The sequence below is a fragment of the Astatotilapia calliptera genome, chromosome 1, assembly GCF_964374335.1.
Source record: "Astatotilapia calliptera chromosome 1, fAstCal68.1, whole genome shotgun sequence".
In the NCBI taxonomy this organism is placed as follows: Eukaryota; Metazoa; Chordata; class Actinopteri; order Cichliformes; family Cichlidae; genus Astatotilapia; species Astatotilapia calliptera.
The window spans coordinates 25,559,152-25,583,513 of record NC_137422.1 but is presented as its reverse complement, the minus strand read 5'-3'; the positions used below and the strand labels follow the sequence as shown (position 1 = coordinate 25,583,513).

Here is a 24,362-nt window from a genome sequence, read left to right as displayed (position 1 = left end):
TTCATGACTTTTTTCCCCCCTTTCTCTTCTCTGCTCCCTCCTTTTCCTCATTGGTCCCGTCATCGGTCCTGTATTTTTTTTTCTTTTTCCATACCATCGTAACTCTACTAAAACAGGAGCAAGGGACGTTGAATTGCTTGACCTTTCTCATTGTGTGGTCTGTGTCGACTTGGTTCGGCCCCACACATCAGGAATGTGTTTTTTTTATTTTGGACGCCTTTGTTGGGAAGGAATCGAACGTGTTACGTTCACCACAAGCTGTCGCACTGGCACCGGCCCGTGTTAGAGTTGTTCACTTTAGCAGCGACGATGCAAAAAAAAAAAAAAACAGAGTTTCTCCTTGCTCAGTAAAAGCTGACACAGCATTAACCAGGCAAAAAGGCTTTCTTTAAGACACAATTTTACTGTACAAAATGTTTTTTATAGTTTTCACAAAATACATTTAGAAAGCTCCATTTTAAATAAAATTAAATTGAAATATTTAAGAGACAGCGTGTAGACGTTTTATCTCAGAAGCAATGCTCAGACGTAAACCCAGTATGTGTCCATGTTCTACGTACACACTGAAATAAAAATGCAAAACTCAAAAGAGCATGACAGATGATGCTAGAAAAACCCTCCCATGGTCTTCAATTATAAATAAGGACTGCGGGTTTCGACTGCAGTCTTACGAACTCGAAGCCAATATAGTTGAACAGAACGTGTTTACAAAATTTTGCAACACAAGACTAATATCTTTTTTTAAAAAAACATTGTGTACTAGATGAAATACAAAGGCTTTGGTCTGTTTTACAATCAACAATGATTAAATCTGATATGTACTTGTAAACAACTGCCAAACACTTAAGTTTAAAACTCTGTCAAGCAATGTTTAATCATAATTATAGGAATTAAATATTTCTAGTTGCACATTTTTTTTTGACCATAGGACACTATAATACAACTATACCTAAGAGACAAATTGTACCTGACCCTAAAGAAAATGTATTTTATGATGCATGGAACATTTATAGAATATTCTGGGGGGGGAGGGGGATAAATGAAATCAACTTTTATTGGTGAAATCTTTCTGGAAGATTTCTAGGGAAGACAAGTACTTTACATTTTGACATAAACAAACTGGATTATATCGAAGATGCAGTCTACCATTTACAGACTACAGGGTTTTTTTGCACCCGTGTTTTCCACATTTAACGTTCTTCGTGGTAATCAAGTGTCAATCCAACCACCAAAGCAAAAGGGTCCGAGTTGGGTTGCGTGTCGCACCTTCTTTGCACACTTGAAGCTGTTCATAGTGATCCGTGTCTAATAAGCCAGCAAATGCAGGCTCACGTCAGAGGAGCCAAGACCACAGCCTCAGTGGGTGGATCGAGTTTGAGTTTCCTCTGCTAAAATATCCATTCGCAAGAAATAAGACCAATAAATAGTTGTTGCTTCTTTTGTGTTTTTTTCTTTGACACAGTAAGAGTCTTCCCTCCAGCTTTTCGTCTTTAATGATATGCAACAGCGTCCAGAGACCATGCAAAGGCTGGTAGAACGTCTTGATATAAGCAGATTAAAAGATAGTCATGGCAGAATCTCTCAGGTTCTCCTCTCTCAAACAAACGCAAGACCAACATGCTTTTCTAGCAGTCCATCTATCAGTACTTGATCTTGGTTTTTCATATTAACATACAAATGGCCATTTACAAACACACCAGAGAACAAAAGGAAACAATGACTGAAGTTGGAAATAGAAAAAAAAAAAACAGATAAGAAGTTTTTGTTCCATATAAATTTAACACCGGGCACTTTACAGAGGTCCATTCCGCCCCCCCCCCCCCCATCTTTCCATCGTTGTTCACTCTTCCAAGTCCTCGTTTGAATGTGCCTAGAGCTACATAACAGCACACTGTCCCACTGGAAAAACAAAGCCCAGACGTCCCAAAGGCTCTCCCAGAGTCCCTTTAGCTCTCTTTTTTTTCCCCTCCTCTTCTGTCTGTTGCCTCCTTTCAACCCTCTCTCGCCTTCTTTACTCTCCTGTGCCGTGTATGTGTGAGGAACACTGCCGGAGGGCGATGGTGGAGTGGGTGGTTACAGGGTGAAGTAGCTCTTCTCTCTACTGTAGTCTTGACCAGTACTGAGACATGTCAGGCTCGCTTCCTGGGACTTGGACTGGGACAGACACTCCAGGAGAGATGAGTCCTGTGAAGACAAAGAGAGAAAGATTGATGTCAGATTGGAAACACGTAAGGAAGTTTAAAAAAAAAAAAAAAAGCTGTCTAAATGCTAAAATTAGATGAGCAGGTTTACCATGCACGGTTAGTACGACAGTTAACTAACAGAGCATTGTGCTTTAAATGCTTGCAAATAGGTAGATGAGCATGGGCCTGCAATGAGTCACAAAGCTCTGCACGTGGTGGCTTGGTAAAATGCTTGCAAGCTCGATAAATTGAGGCTTTGGCAATGGCATTTAAACAGAGAGAATACAACAGCAAATGAATCAAATTAATTAGCAATTTAGCACAGAGGAAATGTGGTTATGCATGATTAACTCTTCATGACTATAACCGGTATATATGGCTCTCAGTAACATCCTAATGGGGTGGAACTAAACTATGGGCTGGAGTAGTGGGGTTGACATGATGGCCCAGAGTGGCAAAGAAATGAGCCTCGTTCATGCAACTGCGGAGAGAAAAATGATGTGCGATGTAGAGATATAGATCCTCAGACATTTAAACCAAAGGAAAAGGAAACTTGGGATGACAGATCATGAATCAGACATGACTCTGTAGTATCCCCTGATTACTGGAAAGGTGGCAGATATTTCAAAGAGTGCAGTGTTTGCTTTTTTAACTCCCAAGCAGGCTGCTTTAAAAATAAAAAATTAAAAAAGTGAAATTTTCTGCCTACCTGTTGAGGTGGTACCAGAAGTGGTCATAGATTGGCTGTTCATATGTGCCTGCATATGAGGGGGCGTGTATGTTTCGTAGCTCCGCCCGTTCACAGGCGGACTGGTAGGCAGCATGCAGGAATAAGAGGAGGTCTGGCTGGGCTAAAAATGAGGAGAGAATGTTACATTAGCTTAGCCAACCATAATTTGCAGCTCAGTAGTCTGTAATCTAGTTTGTCTGCTTTTAACACTATCAAATTATTTCACGAATCCTTTAGTTACAGTATGCAGGCCTATGTAATTTTGTACTTTTTTTTGCCACTCTTATAGTCACACCAGTCACTGTAAAAACCCAGCTTTAAATTCATTTTATTTAAGCACTCGTATGTAATGTATGCAGAGTATTTGACTTACTTGCATAGGTAGATTGTTTGCCATGGTGAAGCTGGGCATCGGCGGCAGCGCACTGTAGGTGTTTGTGAGTGCGGTGTCAGGTCTACCCAGCATTGACCCCGAGGTGAAAGACACTGTGGATGAAAATGAAAACTCGCTTGAAACCGCAGAAATCTCACACACACTGAGCTCCGGTGAGAGAAGTCATCTCATTAGCGTTAAGCAGTGCGTGCGGAAGGTGACGCCTTATTTGACAGGCTGATGGGCCCGGACAGATAGCTCTACAGCGAGAGCCTCAGGTGATTGACTTCACGAGCTTCAGCTCTGCCGGTGTACCCTCGTGCCTGATTCGGTAATTGCTCAGATAGTCAGCTGAGAAGTTTTGCTCAATCATCCATCAAAGGGAAGCAACGGCGCTTCTTCATGCGAACTAGAGCGCACAGCCACCGAGGCCTCCTTTGCCCTTTTTATATGAATCCGCAGGTTGTGGCATGATACTGTTTAGTAAATATTCAACCCACTGAGCCTATGGAACCCATCACAGTATTAATGCATTAATTTTTTTTTTTAACAAAGTAGTGTGTGCTTGTGCAGCGTGTGTGAAGTAGGACTGCACTTTTAATAATTTCAGTTGAAAAATTAAATTTAAGTATTATTTTACCTTACTGGGCATATGGTCAAAGTAATATCTCTGATTAGGTTGACCTACCCGGTGTGGTGGGCTGTGGAATGGCCTGGTAGACGCTGGTGCCGAAACTGCTGCTGATGGGAATGTGACTTGAGGAGTTATTGGCCTGCCGGCGCTGATTCCGCAGCTTCTCCTCTCGCCTCCACTTTGCTCTCCTATTTGAGAACCATACCTGCAGATGAAGGATGGGAAAAGCATAATTTTAGCTTCAAGTTTAAAACCTCTTTTAAACGTGCTCATAAAAGTTGCGATCACTCACTTGTATTCTTGCCTCGGGCAGGTCGATTTTCGCTGCTAGTCTTTCTCGCGCGAAAACATCTGGATAATGAGTTCTTTCAAATTCTGCAGTGGGATTAATCACACAGGTATAAGTGTTAGTAAATATAAGATTAGGTCAAGGGCAGTTAATTTTATTCAGAGCTATTAGTGAAACAATTGCGTGTCTTTCGCCCTGGATCCAAAACATTAGGTTTTTAATTAGGCTTCTTATTTAACGCAGTGTAATGAAGAAATGTAGTCCCTCACGCAGTTTGCGTTTTCTTTGAATTTGCTTACAATAACCAAAATGTTTGTATTGTGTTATCGATGAAACATTAGTCTGGGTGTTTAAAACGAATTATACAAATTATCCACTGCATATTTGACCTTTTTCCAGTGCTTCGATTTGCTCCTGTGTGAAGGATGTGCGATTTCTCTGTAGTTTCCTCTTGAGCTGCAGACGCATCTGTGTCTCCTCTGAATCCTCCCCGTTCGAGCTGATGGAGTTTGTGTTTTCTCCTGCACCGTCCTGTTGTTGGCAGCCATCTAAAAAAAGGAGAGAGAAATTAATGGAAATATACATTCACTTAAGCTTAATTGAATAATTAATTATCGGGGCTCGTGTTGTATCAGCCTAGCGCTAATTGTACAGACCTCGGTGGTACATCATTAATTAAAGCACCCATCATGGTTAATTTGTTTCAAAATTGGAGGAATTATTGCAATTTCTTCCTAATGTTTGCCACTTTACAGACGACTGGCTGCGTGAAAAAGGAACAACATCAAACCGGCTTCGTGGTTAAACTGTTGATAAAATATTGTGGGAAAAACAGGCTGGCTAAGGGGAAAGCTCCGCGTACTTATCGTGTCCCAACAATGGCGTGTGTTCTCAAAAGGTTAAGAGAAATGTGACAAGATGTGCTGAGCCTCTTTTCAGAGCCTATGAAATGTATTTAAAACCCAAACTCTCTACACAGCTCCAAAACCCCCTCCCTTTTTCCTCCAGGACAGAGCAGTGCCTCAATGGCCGTTCCCATATGGGCGTTGGTATGGCCATTGAGGTGACCACCAACTTTTGAATAGAAGAAGACGCTTTTCAGAATGATACAATGCCTTCAGGAGTAAGGGAAACCATTAAACTATGGACACAGCCAGGGACGAGCAGTGAGCCCTCGGTGGGTGTAATATATGGGATGGGATGGGATGGGGGTGGGTGTGTGTGTGTGTGGAGGGGAGCTTTTGGAGGAGATGACAAAAGGATCCCCTCTCTCTGGAGGCACACAGGCTATAGTACTTTGGCATTGTGCGCACGAGGATCCCAGTCAACAGAGCTTTGAGTCCAGTGTGTTAACCCTTATCCACTACCATCATTAATCACGTCCCCCGGCCAGCTACACGCCAGTCAGGATTTCTGTCTTCAATTGGAAACAAATGAGTGAGGAGAGAGCATGCAACCCCCTGAACAACCAAAATAAGGCCAATCTATTCACTGCTGCTGTTTGTCCGCGGTGGGCCTGAAGGCCCCTTCACTCGCAGGGCGAGGCTTATCGACTAATGTCTGTCTTGTTGTTGGACATCATTATCACACCAAGAAGTTAATGCGAAATTAAGCAGCGGGTGCGTTGATAGAGGTTTATGTAATATCTCAACGATGGCGCTCTGGGGCCACGAAGTGGCATTTCAGCATTTTCTTTTTCAGAGCAAATTTTATTTGTGTTCTAAAAAACCCAGAGCCGAGCAGCTGGAGCCCTGTACTCCAGGTTGTTGCAAAACTGGGGAAAAGGTGCAAAAAAGGCCGAGTAACTGTTCACCTACGTGGATTATAAGATCAGCCAATTACTTAATGTGTTTCTATGAACTATAGAGCGATAGCACAAAATAAAACACGTGTTTGCCTCATAGAAAAATAAACCAAATTACACATTTCCTCATAGTTCCGCTGCGTGCAAATTCTCCCTGCATCACGCAGGCCTCCAAACACATTTAGTGTGTCTATATGTGTCCGTTTTTGTTCAGTGAAGGAAACCTGATGGGACACATTTCTTGACAATTTCCATTGCTGCATAATAGCCAAAGTATTCTTCTATAGGCCAATAGTTTGTATCCACGCTATTTGTTTCTTCACTCCGGATAATCTATAAAAAGGAGTGAATGTGCAGCTATTATCCATGCGCCAGACCCACTGACGCTAGGATGGGATTTGTTTTCTTTATAAAAGCGCTGGGAAATAAACTCATTCTTTAGTATCACGATGTCTCAGCCAGTGAGGCGGAAAAGCAGCAAAAAAAAGAGATACCGAACCAATTGCGGCACCTTTCAGCTGCTGAGACTGGATCAAAACACTCTTGAGAAACCGCTTAAAACTGAAAGAGAAAGTGAGAGACTAAATCCTATAGACGGGATTTAGAGCCATATAGCCAGCGACTGAGCATGAGAAAGAGATGAAAGACAGCATCGGTGTGGAGTTTTATTCGTTTCTCTTTGGATAGAGTTGTCTTCTTTTGGGGCCCTGTCACTCTCCATGTAGCCATTATATGTGCTTACTCGGCTGTCTGATTGAAAACATATTTTCGTTCCCTTGAAACAACTGTTTTACCCAAATACTTAATCAAACACAACTTTGTTATATTTAGATTTTTATATCATTGTTATTATTATTATATGTTTTATTTCTGGAGATTTTTTTTTAATCTAGGTTGCAAAACAATATATACAACAGATGAAAATGATGATCATTATTATAATTAAATACCTAACATTAAATAGTTACATCTAATAATAATAATAATAATAATTATTATTATTATTATTATTATTATTATTATTATTATTATTTAAATTAGCCGTTATAGCTTCATCATTAAATGAATTATTTTAGCCATGAATATGATCTTTCCCGCTTTACTGCTCGTTGACAGCCCCACGTGACCAGTTGCCGTCACACAAATGCTAATTTGTTTTTGTTTTTTTAGTTAATTTATTAAATCTTGTCGGACTTAATTCCAACCCTTGCATTTCCGCTTTACATGTGCAAATAAACCGTGATCGCAAACTCCTGCCTGCAAAGTTGTAGTTTCTTATAAGAAAAGCTGCTCTGTATTTGGCCTGCAGTGGGCCGTCAGGAAACCCTCTGAAGTGGAACATTTCCACAGCAGCCTCACCATCTCCACACTCCTGCATGTTGCCATAATGAGAGACAAAGCCCTCTCTAATGAGCAATTACACGTAGTGAGGACTGTTCCCATAACTAATCATTGCGTGTGAAGGAAAAGCATTCCTTTGTGCTAACATCGCCGCACACAGCTCTCCCCCGGCTCCCTGCCTCCCCATCGGGGAGGAAAATGCAGGCTGTTGGATGGACACCTCTGCTGAAAGGACAAGCTTCTGTCACGCACATCCATGTCTGGGACAGTGGAGACATTCAGAATGCATGCATGGCCTATGGCTTCCTCTGATCGACTAGTTTTACATTTTCAGTCTTGTTCAGAGCATCAAAAGCATGACCATACAATACCTTCCTGCAAACAGCCACGGGTCGGAATCACCGGAAGAGTAGGCCGTAAACCTATTCATATTCATACATGGCAACTTGTGGTGACCTCACTAAGTTCACTTTAAACCTAATGCATTGAATTCAAATCAGATGCTTTTGTGGGTGACCATAAATGTTACTGCGTGTCAGCACACCACCCGGATGTATACTTCTTTTTTGGTAGAGAACCTCACAACTGTGCGTGCGTCAAGGTGTCTTTATTGCTACTGCATGACAATGAGGCTCACCTTGGTTGGGCTGCCCTGGCACTGATGTTCCGGGGTACCAGCCGGGCCGGGTCCCCCAAGTTCCTGTCTGACCGTTGAGCATTCTCAGCTTGTCATACATGCCATCTGCGCCCATCTGTTGCTTTTCACTAGCCAGGTTGCGGAGGACTCTGTTTATTGATGACACCTGAATGACAAATTACATATGATAAAAGTCTGGATTAGGATTGGATGGAGCGCAGCATCGGCACGTCTCTGCTCGTGCGGGCAAAACACGTGTTCTTACACGCATAACGCGAGCATTATAATCATAATAAATATGTACAGGAAGATGTTTCTGGCAAAGCGCACAAATGAACAACGAGCCCCATCAAAACCGAGCGTATGTTTGGCTGATCACATACGCAGTAATGTGTGCCCCACGCTTTGAATCGCAGTGCACTTAATAAGACTGAATGGTTGGATGCCCTTCTCCTTTTCCTCCAGTGCATGAGAAAAAAGTCATTTCATGTGGCAAATTAAATCATGCACACAACTTACAGTCAATACACTTACACTGGGTATATTGTCGTTGGTGCAGATCCCCTCCGACAGAAGTCTGTCACGGATCTCCCACGCAAAGATAGACGGACACTCCCGCTTGTACTGCGCGATTTTCGCGACCACCTCTGGAGTGGCGACCCTGGGCTTGCTGCCGCCTATTGCTCTCGGTCTTATGGAGCCTGTTTCATAATATCTACCAAGGATCTTGCTCACACAGCCGTTGGATACCTGGACGGGAAACAAAAGACACAATTCACATACATTATTTACGACTATGAACGGAATTGCTAAGATGGCTCAAATAATTATCACCTTTTCACTGTCCAGCACTTGGACTTCATCATGGGTCTATAAATACAGAAAATATGCCTTGAATGATATATTAGGCATTTATTCTTTACAACAGCAGGCAGATTACTTTTCCGTTTGTTGTCCTTAAAACATTCCTTTAATTGCAAAGTAATAAGTGGTTTTACTGGCTTAAAGCGGTCGTGAACTGCTACTGGAAACCTGGCTTTAATTGAAAATTCAAATCGGTTTGTTTTCAATATTTTTGCTTTTGGATATTATTATTAATTTCCTTGTATTCACTGAGACCAACGTCTCTATGAAGGCGTTTTCTGTTCATAAAAAGGAGTGGGATTGTCACCTGGAGTATCCTGGAGATGTCGCAAGGTCGAGCACCACTGTGAGCAAGTTCAACTATTTTCTGCCTGGTGGAATCCGGCAGCGGTCTGCCATTAACAAACACACCACCAAGCTGGTTTACGCCACTGTGACCTACATGGAGACAAAAGCACCGGAGTCATCAAATCATGTCGCAGCTCCTCTTGAAATATATGATAAAGCTAACGGCTTCCAAGTAATGGTGAGCAGAATGATTTAAGCGTTCAGAATAATCGAGTTATAGATGCAATGTGATATGATGCAGAGCACACAGCAATAGAGAAGTTTCACAATAAACTCTCACACGATTTTATAAAAATATCTTAAACCGGAGTGCACTCCAGAAATCTTTTTTTAAGCTGTTGTGAGGTTCGGCGCATCATCAGCTATTTAGTAACACATGCAAAAACATTGATCAAACCACAGCAGCACGACATACACCGAATAAAAAAAATATAGAATTTTTTCCTCATAGTAATTTTACAGCTCAGTCGATGATCTGGTCAGAAAAAACTCATCCAATCCTGTAGCAAACCGGCAAACTTGGGCTTTAAAACACCCGCACCGTTATCCACTCCCATCACCAAGACCTGCACCTCTCTCACAAACAGTGCTTTAAAACAATAACCAGCCACACCGACGATCCCATAAACACTCCACTACAATAATGTGTTAAATTAGCATCAATTCAAAAGTATCTTGTAGGAAAAACGATATTAAATCGCTAAAATCCTTCCCATGACAATCCTTTATAATAAAAAAAAACATGCCATAATTACGCATCAAAAAGACAAGGAAACAATAAGATTTTAGCTTTAAAATATGAGGTTTTATTTTTGCTTATTGTCTAAAAAATTTAGTGATATTTAGAAATTATCCTTAAATTATTGTATGGAATCGCTCTAAAGCACAGAAAAAGCCCGCAAACCTGAAGCCAAAAGGGAGAGCTGACTCCCCGGAGTGCCTGAGCTGCTCTCTGTTTCTCCGCTCCCTTCCCCTGCGCTGCCGCCCGGTACATTGACTCCGGGAGCAGAGGCTCCTTAGCAATAAATAAGCTCCAAATATAGAAGAGGGGGAAAATATGATGAGCCTGCCTGACATTTGTCTTTAAAATAAAGCTAGCTGCACGTCAAGTTTGAGCTTAATTTCTGGAAATAGGCGGAAGTCGCCTCGGATCATGCATGGGAGGCTAATTGAAAAGATCAGTTGGAGCACTTGTGGCAGGCATGTCACTTTATGACACCGCTCTGCTTTTGAAAATCGCATCGTCACGACAAATAGTAGCATGATAAAACGACCCTTTCTGTCTGCATTTGGATATCACTCAGACAAAATTGGACGCTACTCGTTTACCCTCCGAGGGAGACTTCGTTTTTAAGGTGGCCAGGGGCTACGCGCGGTCACACAAACGAGGGCGCGCCTGGATTCTTAACATATTAAAAGTGACATGCAGTTTTTCCCCCCCTTGTTTGTATTTGACAACAAATGCTCACAGCCACCGCAGTCCTGTTGTGTGGAATCGGTTGGCGTCTTCTTGCTGAAATGTGCCATAGGAGTTGGCTTTAAATGCGGACTTTATTTTATATAGATGACACAAAAGAAAGAAAGAAAATTAAAAATAGGGGGATCGGGCCTGTTTATAGCTACTTGAGTGAGAATAAACCTGTTTAACTGAGCAACATATCCCTTTTGGCCGCTATGTGTTATAATCTTCCTGCGTGGATCTGATTGATAGTAAATCCATTATCATCCCCTCCTGCTCTTTGGTAATTCCAGGATTAAGTGGAATTAATAGACTTCTTACGCTGAAATTGGCCTACCCACATTAAGCAGCCCTGCTCTGCGGGTTCTCCAGGGTTGCTCCGTCACCTCTGGTTTATAACCATCATATAAATCCTCCGGATCGATAAAACCCGTCAGATAACGACATCACATAAAAATCAAACTCTCCTAAGGTTAAGTCTTAATCATGGCACAATTCCCTCAAGTGCCCGGAGTCGATCTCGCCCGCTGGCGCTGATTATGCGCCTTGTATTCTATTGCAAGTCGACTAATAGGAAAACATATGGTGTCAATTTGGACGCTCCCCACTATATACACCCAGGAGTTATTAGCACAAAAGCCAGCGAGGCCGTCGCGACCTTTAGACAACCCAAAGGGCCGGGCCCAATGATATCTCCTCGGCAATTCGCACCAGACATCACACGCCAAGCCAGGGGAGCATCCTATTAACATCAATCCAGTGGGTATTGTACACAGGTTTGTTAAGGCTCTGTCATCTCTATAACTGACAACTGATAAGATTAAAAGAAAGAAATCACATTGCTGTGCCATTTAACGTAAGAAAAAAAATCTAGTAGGAGAAAAACAAAAGTAAGCCACTCGTGTTTTTGGGGTTTTTTTTCCCCGCAGCGCTTTCTTATGAATCACAGCTCTCTACACATAAAACAGTCCACCTCTCACGTGGTCCAACATTGGATTCAAACATACTTGGACTAATGCGCACAGGTTACAGCACAGACACGTCATCAAGGTATATGGAGAATAATATAATAAAATTATTCCACACACCTTCATCACAGATGTCATACACCTCTTGTCCAGCAGCAAGAGAGAAAATGTTTCATGTTTATCCTTTTTGGTTTCAACACACACCAGGAACAAGACAAATCATTCATCTGCAAGAGGCCACTTTAAACACATGAGGCCTATAAGCAACTTCATCTACCATGTTTTGGGTTGGGTTTTTTTTTTTTTGATTGGCACCCACGACAATATGGTTGTTAATATTTATCTTCCTCTCTGAGTTCAGCCTGCACCTAACAGTGAGGCCTGCGGTTATAATATGAGCATTTTCTTTCTAGTTCATGCTGTCTGTCCGTGAAGAATATGGACTAATCTACATAAGATATTATTGCTATTCCCTCATGTTTCATGCAGGACTCTTCTCTACGCAGCTAATCTTGTATGCAGCCTGGCAGCCAGCTCTAACGCTAATGCAGACGGCTGTGCAATTATTTAATACCAACTCAAGCAGAAACAAAAATCTCCCTCTCAACCCAGCACCCCCCTCTAATCCCCCCTTCTCTCTCTCTCTCTCTCTCTCCCTGGAGAAGGAAGGACGACGTGTGATTAACTTGTTCAATAATAACTTGCCTACCTATCATTTGGGAGGGAGATAATAATAAAATAACAGCAATGAAAGCGCCATCAAATAACTTAAAAATATTATCATCCCTGCTCTTAAAAAATCCTGAAAATGTATGGCTGCACATGCATCTGCCCTCTTTAAAAAAAAAATCAAATTTAAAAAAATAGTGTTTCTGAAATGTATGTTAACAAGCAGTGCAATAAATAAATATAAAAGATAAAATTATAAATAGAAAAATGTCAGTGGGTGTTGCTTCCATGCAACCACATTGCGGCTGTAATCAAAAGTTTCAAAATAAAATATATAGAAAACAACTTACTGTTCTGCATCATTGAAGCTACGCCAGACTCCCACGTGGCTTGGTTGTGGTATTCTAAGCGTCACAAGGAAATAACAAAAGTGGTTAGCAGCAAATCAGAAAACTGGTGTACAGATCTGTTTTACTATTATTATTATTGTTTTAAGGTGTCAAATAATTTGCAACATTTCTTTGAACAACAAAAAAAAAGTTTCTCATGTCGTCCGATTTAAATTTTATTTTTTTTAAATTGCGGATCTGGTTCTTAAACATTTACTGATCCATAATTATGATTTTGTTTTGTTTTTTAAATAAAAACATCCTGAGTGTATGTATGTATTTTAATTAAACTTGCCTGGAAACAGAGTTGACTGTCCACGCTATAACAATTTAGTCAATCATCTGCCGTTTTCACTACTTAATGTCTCCCTATAGGACAAAGCAAAACAACACATTAGCACAGCCACAGCTACACTGATGTACTTACTGTATTTTCAGATTTTTTTTTTTTTTGCCCTACTTTTACAGATAACCTAAATTTTGGTGCCAAACAAATCAATTAAAATCGACGCGGGACAACATTCATCTTCGTTATTTTCACGTCTCTGTTAGGCCTGTTTCCGAAAGCACCTGTCACAATAAATCTCAGCTAACAGCCTAGCCATGATGTGATATTGGGCCTGTAACTCCTTTACAGCATTGTCTCTTTAAAAAAATAGTCCTGGTGTGCCCCCCCCCCCCCCCACCCCCACCCCCACCCCCCATTTTTTTTCTTGTTAGTTCTTATAAAGAAATCAGCTCCTCATCGTCCCAGCAAGAGGCTTTAGTGTAGTTTTTAAAACTTGATAGCCTTCCTCTTGCGGAGTCTGTCGTGGAAACTGTACAGTGACACACGCTGTCTACCTCGCCTCACTGATCCGCAAAAGTCCACACCAGGAGGGGGTACAAAGCTGGTGTACAAAGCCTGCTGGACTCCCAACAATGCACCCCCTTTTCTGCCTCCGTATACCTCAAACCCGGGGCGAAAACTCGGCCTCCACGACTAGAAACACGCAGCTTCCCCTCTAAACACACCAACAAGTTCAGATTAATACAAAGAGCCGGAGGCATGCATCCACCCCCTCCGGGACCATTCACACATACACACAAACACATGCACTCTCTCTTTTTCACACACGCAGACACACACACACACACACACACACACACACACACACACACACACACACACACACACACACACACACACACACACACGACCGTGACCCCTGCGCCGCTAGTGCGTGAATGTGGGGTTTTGTTTGCCCTGCTTTTATAGAACAAGATTTTTTTTTTTTTTTGGAAAAGTAATTTCTTGTTATAAATATTTGGTGGTTATTTTGTGCTGCTGGTGCGGGTTGTAAAGCGGTTTTAAAGACACAACAGCGCAGTAGGGCGCTCAATTGGAAAAGACAAATGCATTAAAGAAGCTTCTGAATGGGGGAACAGATAAAAAGGGGGCCACGGAGGGAGAAGTCTGAAGTTTTCATTTTCTCTCTCCGTGCAAAGTTGTGTTGTGTGCAGAGTAAAATGGCCTGTAATGTCGACGTCTAACAGATTGTGTTTAGTCTCGGGCTAGTCGGTGAGATGCACGTAGGGACGCCGTTACGTTCAGATTGTGTAGCTTTCTTTCATGTTGTAACAAATAGCCTGCTCGGTCATTAATCAAATTCAGATTCCTTCACACTGGCCCGCATAGGCCGAGTTACCCACTGATCTTAAAGACACGGGAAACTTGTAAATAATACTACATATTTTTATTAGCCGCGACTTAATGTCACGGCGGTTTTAGCAGGTGTGAATATCTCTGTATGTGTGCGTGAAATAATAATAATAACAATAAAAATAAAAAGAGACCGGCTTCAGCCTGCAAATACACTGCTGCCAGTAGCTTATAGCCCTGTAAGGTCCAAGTGGTTAATCATTTATTTAAGGTCGAAAGCTCAAACGTTGTTGTTCCTGAGGTTAACTGCGATCTAATCTGCATTTCTTTCCCTTTAGTAATCCGCAACAACAATGTGTTAATTCAACATGCTTATTCTGACCGCTGGATCCTGCGCTCACAACATTCATACAAGGAAGGAGAACATGTAGGCCTGAACTACAGTGGCCCTGCTGTTGGCTAACAGACAAAATATGCACATGAAGGCGAATTAAATTTTTTTTTAAAAAGTCACATGTCACAGAAAGCATTTATTGCATTAGAGCTTAATCTGATTTAAGAGTAAAGGAGTAAGTTAACATAGAAAGCTACAGTGATTTATTCTTTCATTGCAGTTTTATTTTAATTATTTTATGTATTTTTTTCTTTAAAAATTATATTTAAAATTACAATAGAGGCTTTGCACTAAAATATAGGTTTTGCTTATTTACGTGGATTAAAAAAATAGTTTCAAAGCATCAACAATTTGTGCTTGTTTCTCGGTTTGTCTTTTATTAATTTTAAATTTTTTTGAGACATTTACTTTTAAATTTGAGGCCAGCCAAGGACTCTTTATCTGAGTATTTTAAAATACTCCACAGCTTGACTGCTAAAATGTAAAAGCAGTTCAGTCGCTGTCATTAAAGCGGAGAAGATTAGAGACAAGGAGTAAAGTTGTGTTATCCCCGGCACACAAACAAACACGCTGAACACGGGCCTCCTCAGCAAGTGCTTCATGAAGGCTTTTTTTTTTTAAGAAGGCGCTTGGGTGACTCGCCTGCATGAATCAATCTGACACCTTTCCTCAACGGGTCATTGCGCCCCATTCTCCACGATGATCACTGTCCTGGCCCAACGTGACTTTTTACTCTTTGCTGTCATAAATAAGCAGCAAGCTATCCGTGGGCTTAAACCCAACAACCAAAAATCGAGCAGATAAAACCGACAGAGACGCTAAAAGGCTGTTCGCACTTTTGAGGGAGTCCAGGCTGCACAGTCCAAACGATAAAACACTCTCTACCTCACACTGACCCTCCACTTACAGCCGCGAATAAACCCGATATAATAATAATAATAATAATAATAATAATAATAATAATTTAGGCTATCACAAATAATAATGCATAATTTAACAGCAACAAGACAAACTTTTAGTCAGGATCTCACCTTTTTGGGGCATCCTGCGTCGTTATCAAAGTCCTGGGTAAACTATGGGCTGCAGCCTAGTTGTCCACACCAAAGAAAGAGAGAAGGGGGAGAAAAAAGCGGCGACCAGGATCGCTCTCTCCCGGGAAGTTTCGAAGAGAAAAAAAATTTAGTTTCCAGTGGTCTTCGGCGGAGACAAAGGGGATATCCCTGCGAAGGAGACAGAGATTGACAGTGAACTCAGATGTCAGGACGCACGGAGTTTGGCGAGGATGCGCGCTGGCGTGTGAGAGAGCGAATGAGAGAGTCGGGAAGAGAGAGATGGGGAAGAGAGAGAGAGAGAGAGAGCGGAAGGAGGGGAAGAGGGAGGGAGAGTGAGTGAGTGAGTGGTGGTAGGAGGAGGTGGGGGTAAGAGAATGAACACACCTATGCTGATTGGTGATGGAACAAGTGTATTAATGTATGTGTTCCTGGTCTGCTGTGTGCGCCTCGCCTCGCCTCCCTCCGCCGCTCTTCACTGGCCCATTAGCGCGACCCGACCTCTGTCATCATCCCCCATATAAACACTTCCCCCTGCACCACAGCCAAAGCGGGAAACGGGGCCGAGCCAAAGCGAAAGAGAGAGAGAGAGAGAGAGAGAGCGAGAAAGCGGGGAAGAGAGAGAGAGAGAAAGAGAGAGTCGCGTCTTCCCAACCCACTAATCAGCCCACGCATGCAAATACTCTGCGCTCACTTGCTGAATATTGCCCTATTGCAAAGGAAGTGCCTCGGAAATGCCCATTGGACGGAAGGCTCTATTCTTCCAGGCTGAATTGGGTCCGCACAGGGAATCTCAGGCATGCTCAGCGCCAACCTGAGGCTAGCTGGAGCCGCAAGGGGGGTGGGCGGTGGGTGGTGGTGTGTGTGTCTGTTGTAGTGGGGGGGACGGAAACTAGCAGTGGAGCAGCGCACACTTGGAATGCTGGAGCTCGTAACACCAAATTAAAATTACAAAGAGCTGCAGCGTGCCTTTTATGAAGCAGCCGATGCACTACAGATGCGATTAACGTTATAGAGACGCACATCCGCGCTGCGTAAAACTTTCAGCGCCCTTTTTTCCCTTCTGGACTGAATGTAGCGCGATGTTGCACCTGCGCAAGTGCCGCAATTGGGAGTCATCTTTGAAGGTTTAAAAACTTTTACTTTGAAAAACCACCACTTTTAAACTCTTATACCACAGCGATTGAGCTCCAAAGTAAATCATCTAATCACCCCCACCAAAAAAAGAAAAAGAAAGTTGTTTTACTTTGAAAATCATTTTGCACTTGTCCGGCCTTCACTCACACTCAAAGCAACCAAAAATGTCCACCACGTGCTTTTGTTGATTCTTTTGAGTATCACCCTGCCCACCCCACCCCACCACCCCCATCGTGTCAACAAGAGCACCGTACATAAAGAGTCCGGCCTTTAGGCAGGCTCGGGTGCTTTTTATGGACACATTTGCGAGGCACGGCGACGTCACTCCTGCGACCTGACAGCAAATAGCACGCGTAAATAAAGTAAAAGCAAATGAGTGCGTAGCCATGGCCACACGCTCCCAAACTGAGCCGGCTGAATGACCGACTATTAGCGCACACCTCAGCGCACCCAAAATCAACCCCCTCTGCGCCCGTGTTTGAGCGTACACTCCCAGCTTTGGCCAGCACCAGTCTCGGCACTGAGGAGCCCCGTTGCTTATTCCAAAAAGGAAAACCGAGGGGAAGAGAATGAGGTTTGTGTGGATGCTGAAGCCAAAGTGGAGAAGCAGAAAAGGGGGTGCGTGAAAGGGCAAAGAGGGAGAGAGTGAGCGAGAGAGACGGGAGAGGGACAGACATGAGCAGGGGGAGGGGGAGAGAAATGCGTTTTCTTTTCCCTTTTCTTCTTCTTCTTATTGGGATGGGAGGCCGTGAAATGAAGTCGTGGAGGCCTACACTTGACTTTCTTTGACATGTGAAAAAGTAGGAGAAGTCCGAGCTCATCAATAAAACACTTCGGAGGTGAAAGAGGGCTCCCTAACAACCATCGCATTCCTGACTACGGGTTCAATGAGTAGACAAACGACGCTGCCAGAGAGAGGGTGAGAGAGAGAGCGAGAGAGAGAAGAGAGAGAGAGAGAAGGGACAGGGGGGAGGGGGAGAGGGACTGCCCGGCTTGAATGGGGCCCTCAGTGGGCCGGCGAGATAATGAGCTGAGAGGACCGGCTCAAACTGTCACTGAGGGTCCCGCGGTGAGGAACAACACTTTGGCCAATACTCCTTCATCAAACAACCCGTAAACTAAACGAGCACATTCATCTGTTTCTCCTTCCTGCATTGTTTCTACTCACTTAGACTGGTGGCTCAGCCTATAGGCCTACCGTGAATGGCCGCAGCTTATATCAGTTAAGAGAGGAGGGGGGGTCCCAAGCATTTTTACGTCAAGAACCCCTCCATTAGAATGCATCAGACCACAAACACCCCCTCACACACAACCCAACCCTGTCGCCCCTCCTGACAGGGGTTTGTGCAGTGAGAGACCTCGTGTTGGTTATAATTTACTGTAAAAAAATACATCAAGGACACGGCGAAGTTGGAACTTTCAATTAGCAGTTATTATGAAACATCAATGCAATTCAAGTTCACAGGTTTATGGATTATGTTGTGGCTAATTTGAGAAAAGATATTTGAAAGGAATTAAACTAAAAGTCGACGTGTAATACAAAAAAAATCTATGGTGGGTTGTTGACTCTTTGACGCAAGAATACTCGCAAGGTGAAACTTTCTGCGCTAAAGTTTGCGTCCTCGTGGACGCCTCGGTCAGCCGCGCGTGCACGGGATGTGTGCCACTTTTAGCAGCTGCTGGTTTCTAGTAATAAGACAGGGAAGTTGTCAAAAGTAGAATGTCATCTTCTCATAATCAGTGTAACAGTACTGAGCGAGAAAACACATTCAACATCTTGCCTAAATGTTAAATTCTTTCTGGTGAGACGCTTGAATAAGTGTATTTGTGAGGCACCTTTGTAGTGCAAATGTTATTGCTACTCACTTGTCACAGATTGCAGCTGTCAAAAATTCACACCACTAACCTGCCTTCATAGAAAGACGGATTCCCCGATGAGTGTGTCAAGTAGTTTTCTTTGGAAACAATACCTCCAGCATGTTATTGATTTCTTTGGTTAAGCTGTAAATCCGCTCCAAGAGCTAATTCGTTGTCTCCATTCTCAAGATATTTCTTTTTGGTTTTTCATCTATTTATTATTTTTTTATTTTTTTATTCAGAAACCTAAGTGATATGCCAAGTCGGTCAACGGCACCTCTCTATGAATATATACATTTCTTATGTGTACATTTATCTTTTTATAAGGTAGATTGCATTGCTGTAAAAGTCTTTAAGGGTGATGTTGGGAAAGCAATTAGCCCAATTCGGATTAGCAGCAACTAATGTCACAGGCCTTGAAAGGAAAGCCTAATCTCGTCGCTATTTTCCCCTGAGGCAGTGTGGTATTCGTACCCCTGCAGAAACTTTTAAATACAATAAAAGAAAGAAAAGAAAAAGAGAGAGCTAGCTGAAAAAACAAAACCTTGTTTTGGTGAAGGAAAGATAGAGTATTTTAACTCATTTTCACTTCACAACTTGACACTATATTTGGACACGACCCCCACACCTAAAAGCCTGCTTTGATTTATTATTTATTTAAAATTGACAACTGTGTGATGACCTCCACTGGAGGTCACAGTTTACTCACCTTAGGAAAAAAAATTATATATACATGTACATATGTATATGTGTGTGTGTATATATATATATATATATGAGCTTTCTATTATAAATATTGTTGCAGCATTGATTCGAGTTAGTAATCGCTTGGAAAACACGGTGATTCACTCAGACAATAAAAAGCCTGGTGTGGTGTGCATCTTCATTTTCTGTATTTAAATTGTATCTAATATAGGAGGGGAATTTTTTTTTCTTAGACAATTAAATACATATTAAGTGGTGTACACATACAAGCCCCAGAACTGTATTACACCTACTTTCACTGGTGAGCAAATAATTATATAAATATGAGTTTTCTATATACAATAAATTTGTTATTTATTATAAATAAATATAAATGAAATATTTATGAATATAACAAATGTACTTTAATTTACCTTTTATTATAAACGTTCTACTATTCTTTTTAAAATAATCTTATTATTATAGAAATTCTCAATTAAATGATTATCATTTGTGTTTTTAAGCAGTATTGTAAATGTTGATAATAATAATAATAATAATAATAATTATTATTATTATTATTATTGTTGTTGTTGTTATTGTTGTTGTCACCGATGTATAAAATTTCGACTTTTACGTGTAGCTGCATTCTTGCAAAGCTCTGAGCTGTCATTCATCAGACAGAGCCGACCGGTCACATTTCTCCTCATGAGCACGTCGCCGGTTTATTTGCATAAATCATCCGCGCGTTTACGATTGTATTATTCTGTTTTCATGAGCCATAATCAAAGAGTCACTTGCTTGTTCGACTTCTGCGCCGATATTTATCCATCTGCTGTTTTGAAAGCGTGGTGGCGCACGTGGAGAGCGTACAGCAACAGAAGCTCCATTAGTGGCAACTCATTTTTCATCAGAGTGAGTAAACATAAAGAAACGCAACTCCATCACGGAGTGGGCAGCCGCATGTAGCTTCCTAAGGTGGCCCCCGTCTTGCTCTGTCGGGATGCCAAACACGCTCAAACCCTGCTCTTTATTATTTTTTTAAGCATGTTGTTACAGTTAACGTCCTCGTGGCTCATCTAATGGCTTCATTTTCTAGTCACATTCACCTCCACAGTGTGGAGTGCTTTGTACATCGTTTAAGGTAAATTTTGTTTTTATTTAGTTTATCCTGTGTAGTTTAACCCCACCTAACAATTTGTAAAGTTTGTGGGGACACAGTGAAGACTACGGCGTGTTCTTGTGTAGTTCCCAGAATGTGTACAGTCCACAAAAGGCTAAAGCCCTCAGCAAAAGGCTGAGGGCTGTGATAAACACCGGGGCTAATGGTGTCACAGCGCTGATCGGCCAGTGTGACAGGAAGACACGCTGCAGCCAAACATACAAGAACCTTGACCCGAGGCTTCCAAAGACTTCCAGATACTGTGTGGAAATGAGTACATGTGTGAGGGGTGTAAATAATAATGCAACTGAAAGCTCGTAATTAGACGAGGGGGTGTGTGAAGAAATTAAATGGTAATAACCTCAAACATAAACAGCAGGTCCGGGCCCTCCGAACAAAATCAATCTGAAAACCACCAAGGCGCGCGTGTCACTTCACTTCGTTGTTTTTGAAGATTTGAAGCACGTGCTTGCAATTTGCTTTCACAACTTTTTTTTTAAAGTGTTATAGTTCTTTAACAGTACCTCTGACTTTAAACGTTAACTCACAGCATTTCAACCAAAATATCGCGCTGTTTCTCCAAAATGTCACAGACGTGTCATGTTGATGAAAAAGCCCACAGAATCAAATCTTCCGGTGATGGACATCGACGTTTCCATTGCGCTTATAGATCGTGCATAGATGAATGGATCTCACTGTACACATTCCTGATGTATAGGCTGAATTCCCCTCCAGGCGTAACTCGCACAATAATAGCCGCTTTTTAAAAGAAATGACGAGCGCTTAATTCCTGTGTGAAGATCGCTAATTACACGTTGTGTGCGCGTGTGCGATAGATGACAAAAAAACAAACAAAAAACAAAAACGAACTGGGCTTATTGTTTTCCACTTTGTTTTGGTGTTTTCCTACTCTGTAATACACAAAGCAACGTGCAAACACTTAACCAATAATTTTCCCAACTTTCCCAGTGCGCCCGAATTGAAATCAGTCTGCATGCTTTTAACTGCGTTTTTTTTCAGGATTTAATAAAATGAAATAAAATACAAAAATACAGAAAGGATACCCTGTAAATATTCTCAGAGGTTTATCGTGTAAGTTACAGTAGATTTAAATTTTAAAAAGAGACTATTTAAAAGTAGGCTATAGTCCAGCCAAACTCACCGGAAGAAAGGCAGCAGAGGCGTCTGACCGATATCCTGTGCATATAAACTCGCTTCTTCCCTCCCCGGATCTCTCCTCCGTGTCACAGAAACAGAAACTTATAGGTCCCGATGAAAATCTATCTACCTTTGAATCCGTCGTGAAGTTGAAATGTCAGTGAGAGGGGGGAAAAATCTGCGACTCTTACCAGCAACTTTCCCTTCAGCATCAGCCTCAAGTTGGCGGTGATTGGCTGGAGCGACGACTCGACGTCACGCCTTGGACAGGACGCTGAGCGCAGAATGGGGAAGTGCGCAAGGTAACCAACATGTGGAGCACACCGGCCTGTTTACTTTCCCGGTGTGTCGGCTGTGTGCAGGGGCGGACAGCTAACAATTCACTCTGCGGGCTCGCTCCCCGATTGATAATTGATTTGATTTTTATTTACATCATTACCTTAGTGAATGTTATCCACTTTATCTTCAATCCAAAGTTTGATTTCTATCTTTCTGTTCGTGTTTTATTTATTCATGGAACTTAGCCGAAAACTTGCTCGAGAGCACTTCAGCAAGAAGCGTGCCGTATGGTTTAAAAGGTTTGAGCTGTTTGCGCTCAAAATCACCCGATCGAAGCACTGTATGATTATTATTATTATTATTATTATTATTATTATTATTATTATTATTATTATTATTAATAATAATAATAATAACAATAATAATAATAATAATAATAATAATTTTTTTTATGACTCGGATGTGTTCCCGTTGATTTTAAGAATAAAGAGGATTGGCTGAGATTGAGCGAGCATCCGGTTTTACACTGAAACTGTGAAGAGTCTTGGCGCTATTTACATATTTGTTCCAGCTTTCGAATGTACAAGCTATAAGTAACAAAAATGCATCTTCCTAACAACAAGTTTTGAAATTCCCCATTAACAGTTACTGCTTGTAACAGTTGCTGGTGTTAGGTCATAGATAGGTCATATGAATATTAATAGATTAGCAAGTACACTGTTGTGTTCTTAAATCTGAGCATGCTCAGAGCGCAACAGGTGTGGGGGGAACGGATGCAGGAAAGTCCCGCTCGGGGTCTATAGATGCCCCCTGGCTGCTCCCTATGACGTACTCCGGCTGTAAGAGTCATTACATTACTTATATTTGTAGACAATCCCAGTGTTTTAGTCTGCGCTAAAACCTTTTTATTTCTACAGCCCTATAAAGTTGTCACTGTGACTCATAATGGGGGCTTTAGTTTCCCTTTTACTAAGACAGGCTAAAAGCCTCAAATCCTATTTCACAACCTCTGATGTTTGTGTCAATTTGAACAAGACTGAGTAAATGGGCAACCGCGCCACCGCTTGTCTCTCAGGAAGAGACCGGGGCAGCGCAGGTACGGGCCAGTCAGGACTGGCTGTGTTTGGGCCATTATTTAGAGGAACAGCCATTAAGAGGCCTTGATACTGTGCAACGCAGCAGGGTGCTCGACATCCGCGCTGGAAACCGCACGGCTTGGTCCCTGCTTATCAGGCTGTCAATAAAACGAGATGGGATACAGCGGTCGAGCCAGGTGCTCCCTTTCCCTTCCCACACAGCCCCGCTCTCCAGAAGCAGATCAGGCGTAAACGCAAATCTGTCCAGCCGGTTTTCCCTCTGCCGTCACCACGCTGCTACACAAACCAACCTTTCTCTCTCTCTCCCTCTCCCCCTCTTTCTCTCTGTGTCCCCCCCCCCCCCCCCCCCACACACACACACACACATTAAAATCATACTGTCAGTTTCTGAATTTTTATGTCAGTAGGGAAACAATTTTGCAAATCAAATATTTATGATAGCAAATATCGACCCACATTTGCATGCGATCCCAGTCTTTCCGCCTATACTGCATATTTAACAACCACGGACACTCTAGCCAAAGTTAAATACCTGACATTATTTCGGCCTACAGTGAAGATGCTGACGTGAAGGGGTCTGTAAGGATAACACGAGTGAAACCTGGATTTAAGCTACAGTAACTCAACCCTGCCCGGGCTTTCCAGGGAGATGCCAATCTCTTTGTGACTGATCAAATTTAAAACAAATTGTGTAATGATCGACCTCCCTTCTGTAGCCATGCAGAACATTATGTTGCCATAGCCTACGCCTCATGAGCTTATTGTTTACTGTCGCTGTAGCAGACAGAGAAAAATGTCCAGGGGACCGAGCACGTTACCAGAAAGCAGAGGGTGCACGCAGAGCTGATGCTGCGTTCAAAGGGGGGGCATTTCATCCATCTAAATTAGGATTAATTGCAATGGAGATAAGGAGGTAAGTTCTATTTGAACCTCGCGTTTAAACTTGCTTCAAACGAGAATTTGTTAGAATCTTTCGTGTGCATTTAGCCTTAGGATTTTTTTAGAGCATATTGTTTGTATTTAGCGTCACGAATATCTTGCTAGGCCCACATGAGTTTAAATAAGACCAAAGTTAGTCAACCACTCGAACCTGCTGAAGTGATTAAACAGCCAGGCCCAGTTCATGCGCTCTCCGCCACTCAAACAGCTGGCATGTAGTGTGAAAATGTTTAGGTTGCACATCTGATATTTACAATTAAAAACTACAATGTCCAA

The 24,362-nt window shown here is 42.2% G+C and overlaps 1 protein-coding gene across 13 annotated transcripts; it reads right to left on the bottom strand.

Annotated features, from left to right (window-relative positions):
- Positions 1-383: 383 nt before the first annotated feature.
- On the bottom strand, positions 384-21,935 carry pax6b (paired box 6b). Of its 13 annotated transcripts, XM_080299234.1 has the most exons (15): positions 21,776-21,933; positions 15,756-15,944; positions 12,984-13,057; positions 12,650-12,703; positions 11,751-11,774; positions 9,163-9,293; positions 8,826-8,861; positions 8,526-8,741; positions 7,992-8,157; positions 4,599-4,757; positions 4,213-4,295; positions 3,975-4,125; positions 3,287-3,399; positions 2,893-3,034; positions 384-2,184 (listed from the first exon to the last, which is right to left on the bottom strand). In XM_080299234.1, exons 4-15 carry the CDS (start codon positions 12,660-12,662, stop codon positions 2,099-2,101), a joined length of 1,320 nt encoding a protein of 439 aa, XP_080155360.1. In that variant the 5' UTR covers positions 12,663-12,703; positions 12,984-13,057; positions 15,756-15,944; positions 21,776-21,933; the 3' UTR covers positions 384-2,098. The 13 variants fall into 13 exon arrangements, with proteins under 13 accessions (XP_080155360.1, XP_026026006.1, XP_080155368.1 ...); XM_026170221.2 differs by lacking the exon at positions 12,984-13,057 and having other exon boundaries at positions 21,776-21,934; XM_080299242.1 differs by lacking the exon at positions 11,751-11,774.
- Positions 21,936-24,362: the final 2,427 nt, after the last annotated feature.